The sequence below is a fragment of the Ictalurus punctatus genome, chromosome 8, assembly GCF_001660625.3.
Source record: "Ictalurus punctatus breed USDA103 chromosome 8, Coco_2.0, whole genome shotgun sequence".
Lineage (NCBI taxonomy): Eukaryota > Metazoa > Chordata > Actinopteri > Siluriformes > Ictaluridae > Ictalurus > Ictalurus punctatus.
The window spans coordinates 13,702,372-13,718,286 of NC_030423.2; the positions used below are offsets into that span (position 1 = coordinate 13,702,372).

At 39.3% G+C, this 15,915-nt stretch overlaps 1 protein-coding gene across 1 annotated transcript in view; it reads left to right on the forward strand.

The window, feature by feature from the left end:
* Nucleotides 1-15,915, forward strand: part of pcdh11 (protocadherin 11) — a 210,707-nt gene that overhangs the window by 83,964 nt on the left and 110,828 nt on the right. Inside the window, exon 4 of the mRNA XM_017475170.3 lies at nucleotides 15,387-15,446. Within this exon, the coding sequence (XP_017330659.1) occupies nucleotides 15,387-15,446 (60 nt within the window). The remainder of the gene's footprint in view (nucleotides 1-15,386; nucleotides 15,447-15,915) is intronic.

The following is a 15,915-nucleotide window of genomic DNA, read 5'->3' on the forward strand; positions in this document are numbered from 1 at the left end:
CACAATAAACACTTTAAGCGCTCAGTGGTGGCTCATAAAAATTAGCACAGAATTAGTGTCAAGACTTTGATTGCACAGTTTAAAGTGCTAGTCAAAGCATATACTTTTAGTTCTCTTTCAATATGTAAAATTTGTGGTTTTATTTTATTCATTTGTTTCTTCAAACTATTAAACGCATGACTCACAGCAGGGAAACTTCTGCAGGCTGTGGCCCTTTAAAAAAAATAAATTAATATGCACTAATGGCAAGCAATATAGGGCGAGAGCATCAGGTGTAATATGACATCGTTAACTTATTCCTCCATAGCTCCTGTAAAGATGTTTTTCTCCCTAAAATGGTTGCATTTGCAATTCAGAATTGCTACAAAGCCTTAATTGAGACTTTTCTCAGCACTCGAGCACCGTCTCAAAGAAGGGGCTTCACACTGCTTAGGAAATGAGCACACCAGGAGCAGGGGGCTTTCGATGTTTTAATGCACTTTTGGGAAGCTGTCATTTCAAAGAGCACCCCCATTTGTAGCAGTGGCACACTGTGCATCAGCCAGCTTTAACACGGCTGGCTGAGACATTAGGATTTGCTTCAGTCCAGTTTTTCGGCCTGTTCCTGCCACTGCTGAGCTATGTAAAGCTCCAGGACACAAATGTTAATGTGTAGCTTTGCATTTCAGCTCAAAATATAATAATTCCAAAAAAAAAAAGTTTATTTCTTGGAAATATTTAACCATTAGTCAGATTTAGTTACAGACAGCCATTTAAGCCCAACAGAATTTTCTAGTGCACAGCTAGCTTGTTGAAAGGTTGAGTGTAGCTAATCATGTTCTCATGATTTCATGAGAAACAAATGCAGAGTCAATAAGCTTTCATGTCTGGAACCATCTAGATGGAATATATTGGTGTATATTGATGATATCAGATGACTTTTATTGGTTAAAGAATGTCTTTTTCCCCAGGAATATGCCCGACTTGAAGAAACTATTTTCACTAATTGGAAAACTGTGTAGTTACAAGATTGAAGAATTTAAGCCTGGACACATCAATAGACATCCATTTTGCATACCGCTTATCTTACACGGGGTCGTGAGGAGGCTGAATCCTATCCCAGGGAACTCGGGGCACAAGGAGGGGGACACCCTGTATGGGGTGCCAACCCACCACAGGGCACAATCACACCCACATTCAAACACTATGGACAATGAAATGCCAATCTGCCTACAACACATATCTTTAGACTGGGGGAGGAAACCAGGGAATCGAGGAAACCCCTGAAGCACGGAGAAAATGCAAGCACTGCTAACCACTAAGCCACCATGCCCCCATCAATAGACATTTACAGAGTTTTTCAAAAATGTGTAGCCAATAACAGAGTCCAGTTAACACTTAATACATTCTGAATACATTCTGTCTTTTTGGTTTTATAATTCAGAATCTGTTTAATGCTTAGAAATGAGACACATATTCATGGAAACAAAGGGATTCATTATACCGTGATGAAGCATCAGTGAGCAATTAGGTATAGAATACACACAAATGTTCGGCATTGTGTTCAAAGCACACTCCTTACACTTGATATGTTTATTCTGCATTCTCATTAGAGAGAATAAAGTTTTTTGTCACAACTGTATTTTCAAGTTTTTCCTGAGTTGAGGGTACTGATGTCATCAGTGTTACAAACTCATCAAAGTATCTGATTTACCTCATGAATAAGAGAGTGGGTGGCCCTCCAGCCCAAAGACCACCACTAGACCGAACCACCAAGCAACTATTAATATATCAATCAAGTGTTATTGTTATAGTTTAGACAATACTCTAAACTAAAATAAATAGTAGGCACTCATCCCTTCCCTCCTGACACTTAACACGAAACTTAGCAAATGAAGTCAATAACCATGGATCAAATGACAGTGCTATTTAGAGTGGAGGTGCTTACTGATGTTTTAGGAGAACTGCTAGCTGCAAAATGAATGACGAAGTACAGCCTAAATAGGCTCTCTTCAAAATATTTGTCTGCATATTCAAAATCTGTGCGAGTCAGAGGGTGCTACAGTGGGACCTCCTTAATATTTACATCCGATGTGTACTATTGAAATTTAAAAGAATAACTGTAAATAAAAAACAACACAGAAAATAATAAATGAAGAAAAAAAGTAATACAAAAATAAATTTTGGATTAAATGTAATTAAAAATTTATTATATTTGTTTTAATATATTTATTCCTTTATTTTCCTATTATTGCATTTATTTATTTATCTATCTATTTATGTATATATTTACTTTTGTCATTTCTGCAGGTTTGGTCCTCCATAGCCATGCACTTATCCATATGATAAAAATGTCAGGAGTCACAAAGTAATTAGTCTTTTGAACCAATTACAAAAGAAAAGGACCAAGAAATATTATATTATATAGAACCGAAATAACATTATATATTTGTGTTATATATAATATTTCTTGGACCTTTTCTTTTGTAACTGGTTCAGAAGACTTACTTACTTTGTGACTCCTGCCATCTTAAGTTGTGTAATGGTTTTCTTAACATCTCTCTATCTCTATATAATTTTATAGATGCTATAAAGTTAAGGATGGAAGCTTTAGTTATTTGTTTCATATAAAGGCTGTTATTGTAATTTCGTATTCTTTGACTTTATATTTTCTTTGACAATAAAGCATTTTTTTAATCAAATCCTCTGGACACATAAGAAGCATTCACCCCCTGCCTGATACTGTAAAGTTAAGGGAAGCTTGGACCTTGCCAGTATAACCAGGGTAGAACTGGTTATCATTAACCACCAAAATCCTACTTCTTCAACAGTGCTAAGAAACTAAAAGCTACCATAACAGGTGTAGTCTCAAATCAAGGAGGGTCTCTCCTCTCAAGTGCTTTTCTCTCGACTTTTATTGGCACAGTGTCCCCGTTTATCCAACAACAACACTCCACATACTGTAGCAAAAGGGAAAAAAATAAAATAAATAAATCCACCATATGCTCACATGAAGCATTGAGCATATGGACAATATCATGGTATCTTGCACTGTCTTTATTTTATTTTTTTTACTTTTTTAACTCTTAAGCTGATATTCCTGTCCTTCAATATATAACATCCTGCTGTTAATCATTGTAATGTATTTTTGCACATGGATAATCATTTGATATACTGCACCAGTACATTCTTCTTATATACTGTAGTTACAGTATTTACAGCCCTGCACATTCACTCTGTGATATGTTGTATACTTGTCATATGAAAACTGTCACATTTCTATTTGCATTGATATATTTTTGGCTTACTATTTGTCCAATTATCTTGCTCCTGTTACACCTTCATTTTCTCATGTGGAATTAATAAAGGTAAATAAAGTTTACCTTTCTTATCTTATCTTATTATACCAGTCTTAATATTACACCTAACTTTATATTCACTATCCATATTTATTTTCAGCATTTCTGAAAATACATTATTTGGTTATTTTATGAAAAGTGCATATCTGCTGCCGAAATGAAGTCCGATGATGATGATAATGATGATATGCTTTATTGTATAGTGTACAAAAATAGGTTATTTTTTTCTTGGATAGTTTTGGGATAGATTTGTGTAACCCACCCGCTGGGTTAATGGCTGGGTCATTTTCATTGACAGTTGAATCAAATCACCCCTCCCCCACCACAACACATCAGACCAGCTCCTTGGGTCAAATCAACTTAGCGTGGACTCAGTTTGAATTCGCCGCAGGTGGAGGTAGATGTTTTCACACTGACAAGTAAGTTAGCATTCATCACTATTTAGCATTAATGCTGCTGAAAAGGCCTGGTTGAGTTTGTGATATTTAGGCAGGGAGCTCTTGAAAATGTGTTCATTGGAAAACAGTAACTCAGTGAGTGATAATTAACTTTACCTAACGCAATGGCTTCAAAAGTTAATATCATGTACTGCTCCCTCAGTGTTGGTGTTACACTACTAGTGTCATGTGTTTATGTTGGCTGAGAAATATGGACTGAGGTTATTCTATAATTTTCTGGGTCTTCATCTTATCTAAGGCTCCGAGTTAGGGTTGGCTAGCTGGATGCTGTCACCAGTCCCAGTAGGGATGAGTGATGCTAACGCTCACCTGAGATGATAACATTACTTTAGCATACAGCTTGCAGTAATGTTAGACATTCCCTTTACCTTTTTTAAAATTAACGATAACCTAGCATTACAGCTGTTCACCATGATGTAATACAGTGAGTGGGTTAATGTTAACTACATTTAGCAAGGCAAGGCAAGCTGTAGTAATTAGCATTAGGAGGATGGGTTAGAGCCGTGTTTCTTTATATATTCGGCGAAGGTTAATGCTGGTTAACAGGTGCAGTCAGTGGCTAATGGAACTTAGCTAGCTCAGTAATGTTGAGGCCAAAAGTTCCTCAACAAAGTTCTCTCAAAAAGAGAGGTTGGGGTTTAAGTTGTAATGCTTTCCACTATCTCTGTAATGTTGGTTGACTTAATCAGGTTGTGCCAAAAAAAAAAAAAAATGTCGATGAGGTGCTAAAGGCAGGAAAATAAATATTCACAGGATAGCTAGATTTTCCTGGTGAGGCTACAGTGCCATTTTCTTCATTAGGAGAGTGGATTTCACATTTCCAAAATTACAGAACTTGGGATTCTGTAACACAATTTCTCAGTTAAAGCCCAAAGGCATTTTTCCATATTTTGTAGCTAACAACTAACCAACACTCTTTTTGCTCTTTTACAGCTTTTCAAATGGAAGGGAGTGGTACACTTATTTTCCTAAATGGAAGTGAGATTTGTAAGAAGATGCATCAATTCCATTTCTTATATCTGTCAATTTTTTAAAAATGATTTTAATAAATATTCTCTGAATTTCTTGCAATTGTTTGTTTATTTTGTGAGCATTTTAGTAGAATTTTAGTATACAAACAAATTGCATTTTAGGATAATTGTAGGGTTAAAAACATCTATGTATTATTTTTGTGTTATCTTTTAACACATATTTGTGTAAATGTACTAACACAATATGTGTTAAATGTACCAACAAACTGATTGTGTTAAAAGCAAAACAAAATGTGTTGTCATTAACTACACACATAGGTGTGTTAAAAATTGATTGAGTGAAGGTTTGTATCAATATATTTATCCATAAATCCATTACTATACACTTTTTCACCATTTTAGCAGCTCTAGCAATACATTTCTGAACACCTTCTTGTGTATAAATAAAGGAGATACCATGTTGACATTTGTTTATTATGTGGTATATTTGACATTTTCAATGGGGAAAAATTAACCCTGAAAATATAAACCCATTTATGAAATAAAATTAACCCAGCATTTTTTTGTAAAAATGAAACCAACCTTTGGGCTGAAAAACAATCCATTTGCTGGATTAAAATTAACAACTCAACTTGACAAGTTAACCCAATTTGGGTTGTTTTTAACCCAGTGTTTTTTTAGAGTGTATGGTGTATAGTGCACTAGCTTTAGTGTACCTGCAGGAAAGACACACATTTCACATCTTTCAATTTCAATTGACTTCATAAATAGTCATAAACAGATGACTATAAATCCATTTTACGTCATATAATTATATATATTTATATGACACATATAAGTTCTTTCACAATACAAAACCACAGAATGTACTATCATCCAAGTTCATGTCCTTCCTGATCACAGGCCATCTACTCTTAGCATTTCTTAATAGGAAAACCTCCTCTCAAATCACGTTTTGATATATATTTAAAAATGTATTTCAAGAGATGCGATTTTTATTGAGAAAAAATATGACATGATGCAAATCTGTATAGCCACATGTATAAATTGCTGTAGTGATTTTAATATTAGAAACCTAGTAATAAAGGATGTGACAAATGTTCAAAAATCAAAAAAGACATTTCTAAGGGTTTATTCAATATTAAATTGTTTAGATATTAAATGTAAGTACTATCAGCATTCTCTTGTGTTCTTGTCTCTGGGTTCCATGTTAAACTCTTGGAAGTGTTGCCAGTTTTCAGTAGTTCACAAGCACTGCATGAATAATGGAGTGAGTTGACAGGATGGAAAATACTCCCCCCAGCCCTCAAAATTTGCAGTGTTCTAACACGATTTTTCCATTCTCAGTTAGAGTTAACAGCTCTCCAAAATAACAGCCGACCATTGAGATGTCAGCTTTGACCTGCCTAGCTAGAATGTGCATCGTCCAAACTTTTCACTGCAGCGTATAATTCCACTGCATATCAGATTGAGGGCACAGGACACAGCACACCGGGTCAGCGCAGTCTCGGATAATCGCGTCTGCAGCTCAGTGAAGCCTTGGTGGAGTGTGTGTGTGTGTGTGTGTGTGTGTGTGTGTGTGTGTGTGTGTGTGTTGGTTGTGTCATTTTCTAATAGGGCCATGCATTATTTAAAAACCTAGAACAAGTTAATACAGTGCACATGCATTACCCGTCATGTGGAATTATTACCCATGGGTGCTCGATATATGGGCAATGAAAAGCGAAGCATTACCAGGAATTCTTTCACCACAGAAGTTTCTGTGTCAATCATAATCCTAATCAAGAGCCAATTTTATTAATGAATCATAAAAAGACATGTATAGTGAATAAATATTACAGAGCAAACATGCAATATTGCTCGCACGAATGGAATACTTTGAGCTAGTCGATGTGTCTATGCCATTTTTTTTTTTTAGATTTTTCTGTTCTGGTACTCATTGATACTGAAAGTAATACTGAAATGAGTAACCTACTTAGTATTAATCAATCATGGAGCATTTTATTTATCTTTGGTTATGTTTTGATGGATTAAATAGTCCCTATGAAAAGCATTTTTATATATATCACTACCTAGTTGATTTTAAATTAAATGCATTAGCTAGCTATATTAGTTACCTAGGATCGAGTAGGATTGCAGTGGAGAGCGTGTTTTGTTTCACTTTTTAAAAAAATTGCTTCTGTAAAGCTTGAAGTAAAGTATTCTTTTTTTTAATTGCATCAGAATTGAGAACAACATATTGGGTAAAGGTACGTTCATACTAGGGTTGTCACGATAGCAAAATTTCAGTAGTCAGTAGCAATACCAGTAAAATTCCACGGTACTCTGTACCAATTTACGTACCACAGCAAAACACAAAAACATGCTAATTGAACTACACATTATTTTATTAATAAAGTTAAATATCAATATAAAATGTCCTTTAAAAAATGGCATTCTGTATGTTTCAAATATATCATTATTAAAGCTACTAAAATTATCCAGCCAAAAAAATAAATAAAAATAAAGATTTATTAATTAATAAATTTCAAATATATAGATCATCTAAAAGTCCCTGTTGTGTACAATTAATAAACCCCATCATGTCCTCCCATTTATTTTACCCCAATAAAAGTTAAAGCATTAAATGGTTAATAAGGACTCTTGACTGCATTAGCTTTAAATGCGCATATGCTAAGTAAGCAAAAATGAGGATTTTTTTTTTTTTGCAATAGTACACTCAAGTTAAACTATACTACAACTTTCATAATGCAACCGCTACCATAATTTGATACTCACCTGCTTGAACTCCTTGAATAAATGCTGCAGTTAAGCCAGTCACTCTTCTAATCTAGCCACACATAAATTTTAGTGGTGCAGCTTTTACACACTTAGTGATAATAGCACTGAAAGCGAAAAACAAATGGCCGAGAGCTCCTACACAGCAAAAGCAAATTAACAATGATCATTTTAAATAAACAAGTAACAAAAACAAAAACTTACATAAATCCAGGTGTCAGTCTTTAAGGTGCTTTAATAGGATAAATGTGTTTCCTCCTTTGTCAGAAAACTTCAGTTACTCCGTTTACAAATCAGTTTTTGGTTATTGATGATGATGTTCCCTTTGTGATCTGCCCCACCGGTCGCCATGGCTGTGTCTGAAACCACATATATTTTCCATGCATAGACATACATAGACGCCGCATTGGCCACTTTGGCCCGGTGACTGCCCTATAAACAAATACAAATAAATGGATAAAAAGCGCAATAACGTTCACTCAAACGATTTCAGTGGTTTATGATCTACGTGGGGTACAAAAAATAGTTCTGTCTCCAGTTACTTACCTCGATAGTTAGATTTGGAAAATTAATCGTCATAAGAATTGTGAAAAGTCATGCTTGTCAAGCATAGATTTGGCTTATTTTACTTGGTTAATAAATGCTGAGACGTCCCTAATGTAATATAACTTAATGTACATGAAATGTACATGAAGAGTTTTTTTTTTTCATTGTGGAAATTGATTTTTCTGTCTTCAACCCCATCTTTTAGCTTTTCTTGTGGTCCAGGTCAGAATTCTGATAACAAAGGTCGTTTATTTTGAAATACTGAAAAAAATCGAAATAGTGCATCATTAAGTACTAATAATTGACCATCATTGTACCAAAATGGAACAAAATTGGCAAATACAAATATTGAGACACTGGCAGTCAGTCTACTTTCTATATTTTATTAGCAATAAAAGGATACAGATATACTCCAAAACAGACTTTTACAATGATGATTATAAGATAATCCTTTATGGATCCGGTAAAACGTTTACAGTTAAAGTGGAAAAACATTTATGTGATGATAATAATAATAATAATAATAATAATAATAATAATAATAATAATAATAACAACAACAACAACAAGTCATGATTTGATGACAAGCTATTAAATGAGTATAGCCTATCGATACACCTACTGTTTGGAGATGAGTGGGGAAACTGAAGACAGGTGGTTTATCTCCATCTCTAATCCTGACAGTCTGACCTGTCCTGTCAAAGTCCTACGGCTTGAAGTGCTCACTGTGTAGCACGGAGGACTCACTTGCGGAAACACCTTCCCTTCTTACAGTTACTTCTCACTTCCTCCTCATCTGTCTCTCTTTAGGAAATCTTCCGTGTGAGAAAAGTTAACTAGCCAACTATCTACAGTAAGATTCACAATATGGTAGTCACTCAGCCAAATCGAGGAGCTTCTCATAAAAGTCGGTTGAAGAAAAACGTCTGGGTTACGCATGTAATCCTGTTCCCTGAATAGGGAACGAGAGGTTGTGTGAGTTTTACATGTGGGAAGTGCCCTCGCACGTGACCAGTATCTGAAACTTGTGTAACATCATGCCTAATTACATGCCTGCCGTGATCAGGTGATGTGGCAATTAAGCGCATCGCATGATATAAAAATGGCACCTGCGAACTGCGCCATCAGCCTCTATTATCTGAAGCGAAGACGCAATTCACAGGCATGCCCCAATATGACAAAGCTACACAATGTCTCATTCTCTTTTCAGGGTTCAGGGTTACAGGCTTAACCCAGATGTTCCCTTTCAAAGCGAACTCAACATTGTGTGAGCTTTATACTGTGGGAATGAGAATACCCACTCAGTCATACTGAGGGCATGGCCTGATCAAAAGGTCTGAGGCCGAGGGTCACTGCAAGACACTCGAGCCCAGGTTAGAACGTATATCCAGGTTGTAATATCGAATGTGTACGGCATAGACCACCCCGCTGCAGCACATACATCCTGTAAGGGTACCCCTTTGAACAAAGCCTTTGAGGAGGCGACCCCCTAGTGGAATTAGCCCTTATGCCCAGAGGCGTATCGAGACCGTGCGCCTCATAAGCGATAGAGATGCACAGCTTTGACACAGCATCAACCCTACTGTCGCCGCTAGCAGACCAGCAGCTGCTCCGACTTACGCCACTGGATGGTAGTACAGAGAGCCCTTACTGGACACAGTAGGTGAAATTTCCCTTGTTCTGGTGTGAGGACCTGAGTAGGGTAGAAAAACTGCAACACTATTAGCTGGGCTGCAGAAGTAGGCACTTTAGGAATATAATCCGGCTTAGGATATAGGAAGGCCTTTGCTAATCCATGGGAAAAGTCAAGGCAGGAAGGGGCAACAGAGAGAGCTTGTAGGTCTCCTACTCGCTTGAGAGTTGTCAGGGCCAGCAGAAGAGCTACATTTAGAGTCAGAAGCTTCTCAGAGGCTGACTCTAAAGGCTCAAATGGGGCACCTGACAGACCTTCCAGGACCACAGAAAGGTCCCAGGAAGGTATGCATGGTCTGCAGATAGGCTTCAGCCACCACTCTAACCTTGAAGTTAGAGGATGTTATGCCAAAAAGGCTCCATCAATAGGGGCATGGCTGGCCGAAATGGTGGCCACGTAGACCCTGATTGTAGAAGGAGCTAACCCAGCTGAGAAAAAAAGTCCTTGTAAGAACTCCAGGACTGTAGTCATTGCGCAGGTCATTGGCTCTAACTGATGGTCCTCACACCATGAGACAAATACTTGCCACTTGAGTGCATACAATTTCCAGCATTCAACATGGTCTCTCCAACCTCAGTTGTGAGACAAGAATCTATGAGCTGGTGCCCCGCAGGGGCCAGACCCACAGTTTCCATAGTTCCGGCTGAGGGTGGTAAATCAGCCCGCTGGCCTGAAACAGTAGATCTTGTGGATGGAAATCTCCCAAGGAGTGCTGTCTAGCAGGGATATTATCCCTGAGAACCATATTCGAGCTGGCCAATAAGGTGCTATTAGCAGCAGACGTAGATAGTCTTGGTGAACTCTCGTTAGAACTTGTGGGAACAGAGGGAAAAGCATACAGATGTGACCTTAGCCATGTGTGCACCATGGAGTCCAGCCCCAATGGTGCAGGAGGAGTGAGGCCAAACCACAGCAGGCAGTGTGTTGTCTCCTCAGAGGCGAACACATCCACCTCCACTGGGCGGAACCTCTGCCTTGCGGACTCCACCACTTGAGGATGGAGCTTCCAACCCCTGGACCTCAGCCTCTGCCTCGACAGGATGTCTGCCCCCACATTGCCCGGAATGTACATTGCAGTCGCTGACAAGAACTTTCCCTCTGTCCAGAGAAGAATTAGGTGCACCTGCCTGAACAGGGGGCGTGAACATAACCCTCTGTGCTGGTTGATATATGAGACCACAGCTGTGTTGTCTATCACAACTAACAGATAGTGACGTCTTAATTGAGGAAGAAAGAATTTCTGAGCTAGAAGTACACACAGCATTCGTAGGCTATTTATATGCCACTTCAGATGAGGGCCACTCCAAAGACCGTGAGCTGGACAGCTGTCTAAGATCCAGCCCATGAGGGAGGTATCTGTCATTACCATCTTGCAATAAGGAGACGCCTCTAGAGTGTGACCCAAAGTTAGAAACTGGGGAAACCTCCAAATTCTCTTCGCCATGTGACACTGATTACTCTCAGAGGTCTCATCCTCGGAACGAAACCCCCGAATTTTCAGCCACCACTGAAACGGTCTCATGTGCAATAGGCCCAATGGTATGACATTGGGTGCGGCCTCCAAACGTGAACTTCAGGAACTTCCTGTGACAGTGCAATATTTCTATGTGGAAATATGCGCCTTTTAGATCTATCTTCACAACTCAGTCCTCGAACTGAATCTGTGGAATGAAAAGTTTGGGCATCAGCAACCTGTATGTCTGGAGAGTATGGTTCAGATAACACTATCTAAAATTGGCCGCATACTCCCATCTCTTTTGTGACCAGGAAATAATGGCTGTAAAAACCTCCCTCCCTCAGGGAAAAGGCTACATGTTCTATTACCCCTTTGTCCAAGAGGGATCCTACTTCATGCTCTAACATCGGGCACTGCTCTGTGCTGACTACTGTGGTGAGCACACTTTTGATCTCGGGGGGTTGAGCTCTGAACTGGACCCAGTAACCCTTTTCTATGGTAGACAGAACCCATAGACACATTTGGCAGTAGTTCCCACACTGCCAGATGGTCTTTTAGTGACGTTAACTTTTCCACATTCTATCGGAGGGAAAGCATCAGATTTTCGTTAACCTGTGACCAGAGAACACAGAAAACTTGGGACAGCCTTGCGTAGGGGAGGCCCTACAGTGGTACTGGGGGCTAACTGCCCTAACAACCTCATGCCCCCTGATATGTCCCTCCATGGCCCCTCAGAACAGCTCCTCCTTTGTCTGCTTGGCCTATATGACCATTCTCAGATCAGACCTATTAGCAGGCTGTGACTGTGGCTGCCCAGTTCCCCTGGCTCTCCATGGGGGAAGAGAGCTGCCACACTCATCTCCTGTGCCTCCCTCGCACTAGTGCTGGCCTGGGCTCCACTCATGGATGCCCGGGTGAGCTCGACATGACGGGGCTGAATACCACCGTATGTCGAGCTCACTCAGCAGGTCTGCTTGGCAGGCCTACAACACTGCCATTGCATGCAGTGACCTACAAGCAAGACCCACTGCCATGTAGGCCTTGCCCAACAATGCCGAGGTGGTCTTACATGGCTTGGATGGCAAAGCCGGCCCCCCTAAATTACCTGCTGTCGATGGAGAGAGGTAGCTAAATAGCCATGCTATTCATTCCTCATGATGGCCAAATAATCTGACATCACGGGGTTATAAATACAGCTTATGTATGGTTTTCTCCAGAAGCGTGATATTTCATCATGCACTTATGGAAAAAGGTGGGGTTACTGCAGTGTGAGGGAAATTTATTTTCACTGGGGAGAAAAAACTCATCCAGCCTTATTAATCACTTCAAGCAGCTCTTTAAATGCTTGAGAGCTGTTCTCCATTTGTGGCACACCCTTCTGGCTCCTCAGAGTCTGAAAAATCGGTGGAGAGCAAGACCCAGACCACAGAACAAGAGATAGAGTAGCGCTCATCTCTTCCATCTCTTCCAGATCCATACAAGATACCCAGGACTTCAGCCAGCTGGCTGCCTCGGCAGTGGCCGTCCCAGTTCCATAAGCCTCTGAAACCCAACTTCCTTCAGCCAAGAAGAGTGCGAGCTGCGAGCAGAGCTGCCTAATTGTAAGGCTTTCACAATCAGCATAGTCAGACCTCTCAAGGGCTGTCCTGGCATGCTCCACACCTAGACATTTCACACAGAAAGTGTGTCTGTCCTCCCCCCATGATGAAACGGGAGCAAGGCGTGACACACTTCCTGAATTCTCTCTCACTCATACTCATACTTTTCTTTCAGCTTCAGATATAGGTCACGTGCGAAGGGTGCTTTCCATAGCGTAAAGTTCACGCAATTTTGAGTTCCCTTTGAAAGCGAACAACAGTATAGATGAAAATCTTGATTACTGGCAGTTTAGTTTATAATATAAACTATAATATAAGTTGAGACACATTACTGTTGCCCGGACCAATATGGCAGAGACATTGACCTATGATCCAGCGCCCAATGTGGCATCTACGTTTCGCATGTATTTTGCCTACTATATAGTAGATAAGTATACAGTTTCAGACGCAACCAATGTCTTCTTGTTGCACGGTGCACCCGTGAAAAGATTCTGACTGACTACCTGTAGGACAGTGTGTCAGTACCGGGTTGACACGGTATTCTTTACTACCAGTGCTTATGAAAATCTGGTAACGTCAACCTTTTTTTTCTTTTTAGTACCAACTTGGTATCGAAATACCAGTACTTTTGACAATCCTAGGTCATACATAAAGTAATTTTCAGTGAGAGTTGCCGACTTCCGGCAACATGAACAACAGCAACCACTGGATGTGATGCATATATACAAATATTTTATATACGATTTTATATACAGACTCTATCCCTCCAGAATGTTTCATTTTAGCAGTAAGAAATCTGGTTTGTTGTCAAAAGTGGAATGCTAGTTGCGCCACCCACTGATAAATGTTACTATGGCAACCAGTAGTAGGAACACCTACTGGCAAATTCATAGTTCAGCAACTGGTGACTTGCAGTGATAAAATGAAAAAGGTATATCTGGACATACCTTAGGAGCTGTCTGGACATACATTAGGAGCTGTTATTTTCATTTTCATTTTATTTTCTGAAGACATTTTGTTCTCACGAGCAAGCATATAGTCCTAGCAATGAACTCCTTATGCTCAAGGTTTATGTTTAAGATGCTTCATGAGCTTACTTCTATTGTAGGAAAACACTGTAGATCCTATTCTTGATTTTCCTCACTCCGCTTTGCTTTGATTGCCCTGAGTAATCATGGAATCATGAAATACAGGTTGCTATCATTTCACGTCATCTGTTCATTAATGTGACAATGTACACTAGGCTTACATTACACTCTAACATGTGGTATGGGTTGTTTGTGTATTAAATAATTTTTTCGAGTATGAGTAAAAGAGTACAGAATCAGATAAGCACAGTATCACATGCATCCCTACTTTGAGCTGGACAAGATGTCTTGGTTTGCAGTAGAGAAGCAGGTCAGTATGAAAGATGCTGACAGTGGCACTCCGAAATAAACATGTCCTCTGAGCTGCCCTTGTGCCCACAAAAAGGTGTACGTCGTTAGCCTCCCCTTCTCCACTACCTATGTCGGCGCTGCTCAGGTTGCGTTGACACATATTGCTTGAAACACACTCATTAAAGTGTAAGCTGTTGCCACGGGAAAACATATGGAGACATAGAGGTGCCAGGCAGTAATTGGTATTTGGTCACAGATATTAATAAGCTAGATTATCGTTCTTGGAGTCGAGGAGTTGCAGGTGTGGGACTTAAAAAAAAAATAAAAAAGCTCTCTGTTCTGTGTTCAAGTGAGGCTATTGAGTGCTGCTACACAGAGCTTTAGCCTTTTATGAATCTGTGGGTGTGAAGCTAGGTTACCCCATGCTTCATGCTGACTCCACTAAGTGGTATGAAATATAGATGTCGAATCCTGGACAGTTCAATGTTTCATCTCTCTTGGTGATACCATAAGGAAGCCATTAATAGTGTCAAGGTGCATTAGCTGTGCCACAGGAAGATAATTGGATGTGAGGAAATGACTGGCGGCACCTGCTTGGAATCAACTGGGCCTCCCTGAAGTAGTTGAGGGAGAAGTTTGTGAGGCCATCGCTGCCTGTTGAGAGTGCCATGGTGCCTCAGGACTACTTTTTCTCCTTCTGATTTTTTCCCCCCACTTGTGAGGTCACCTGAATGAAGGCACTTTTTGTGTGTGTAGAGGCCTTGCATCCTGCATAATCACAAACAGCAGGACCATCTGTTGTTGCCTTGTTGGCTTAGCTAAGCGTAACCTTTTTAGTGTCGCATTTCATGTATCTGTCTGATGTAGAGGCATATTTACAAAATGGTAATTGCCTAATGAAATCCTGTTTTGGACTTACTGCATATGTTGTATGGAAATGGTGCAATTATTAGTAGAGTCATTAATGTGGGAGGATAAAAACAGCACCATGGTTCTCTGTATTTCACCTCCAAAGATTAATGATCTTAACCTTTACTCACTTACTTCATTTTTTTTTTTCAGAACTTCTGTGCAGGCAATAGGTCCTCTTCTAAATACAACATGTTATAAGATTTTACTTATGTCTTTACATTGAGACTTAATTAACATGTTTTTTGTCTCTCTTGCAGAACCAGAACCAGACTCCAGACAAGACATTGGCTGCAGTTCCTGCCACTTGTCCCCATAAGGTGAGTCATAATCTGTCTCTATTTGGATTCATGATGCCAAGATCTGTTGTGTAGTAGCCAATGATCATATCATACCTTGGTAATCAACAAGAGAGTAATCAGCATTCCTGTCTTCATCGCTAGACATTCTAACTGCTTGATTAAATTTTGTACTAAGAATGTTGGCTATTTCTTTTCAGCAATTCCTCACACACCTGCATATCTTAAATTATCTTTGGCACAGATTTTTTTTATTGATTACCTCAGATGTCTCTTCCTCAGCAGTGTCTTATCTAATTCTGAAAATAAGATTTGTACCACTCGATTTAAGTGACAAGATTATCATTCATGAAGGCTTGGGATTCAGCCAAACATAAATAACATTCTACAGTCTCATTACTAGGAACAGAATAATCAGGCATTCAGCTTTTTCTTTTTTTTTCTATTTTTTATGGCTTCCTTTGCTTTTTTTTTCTATCCTTTCCAAAAA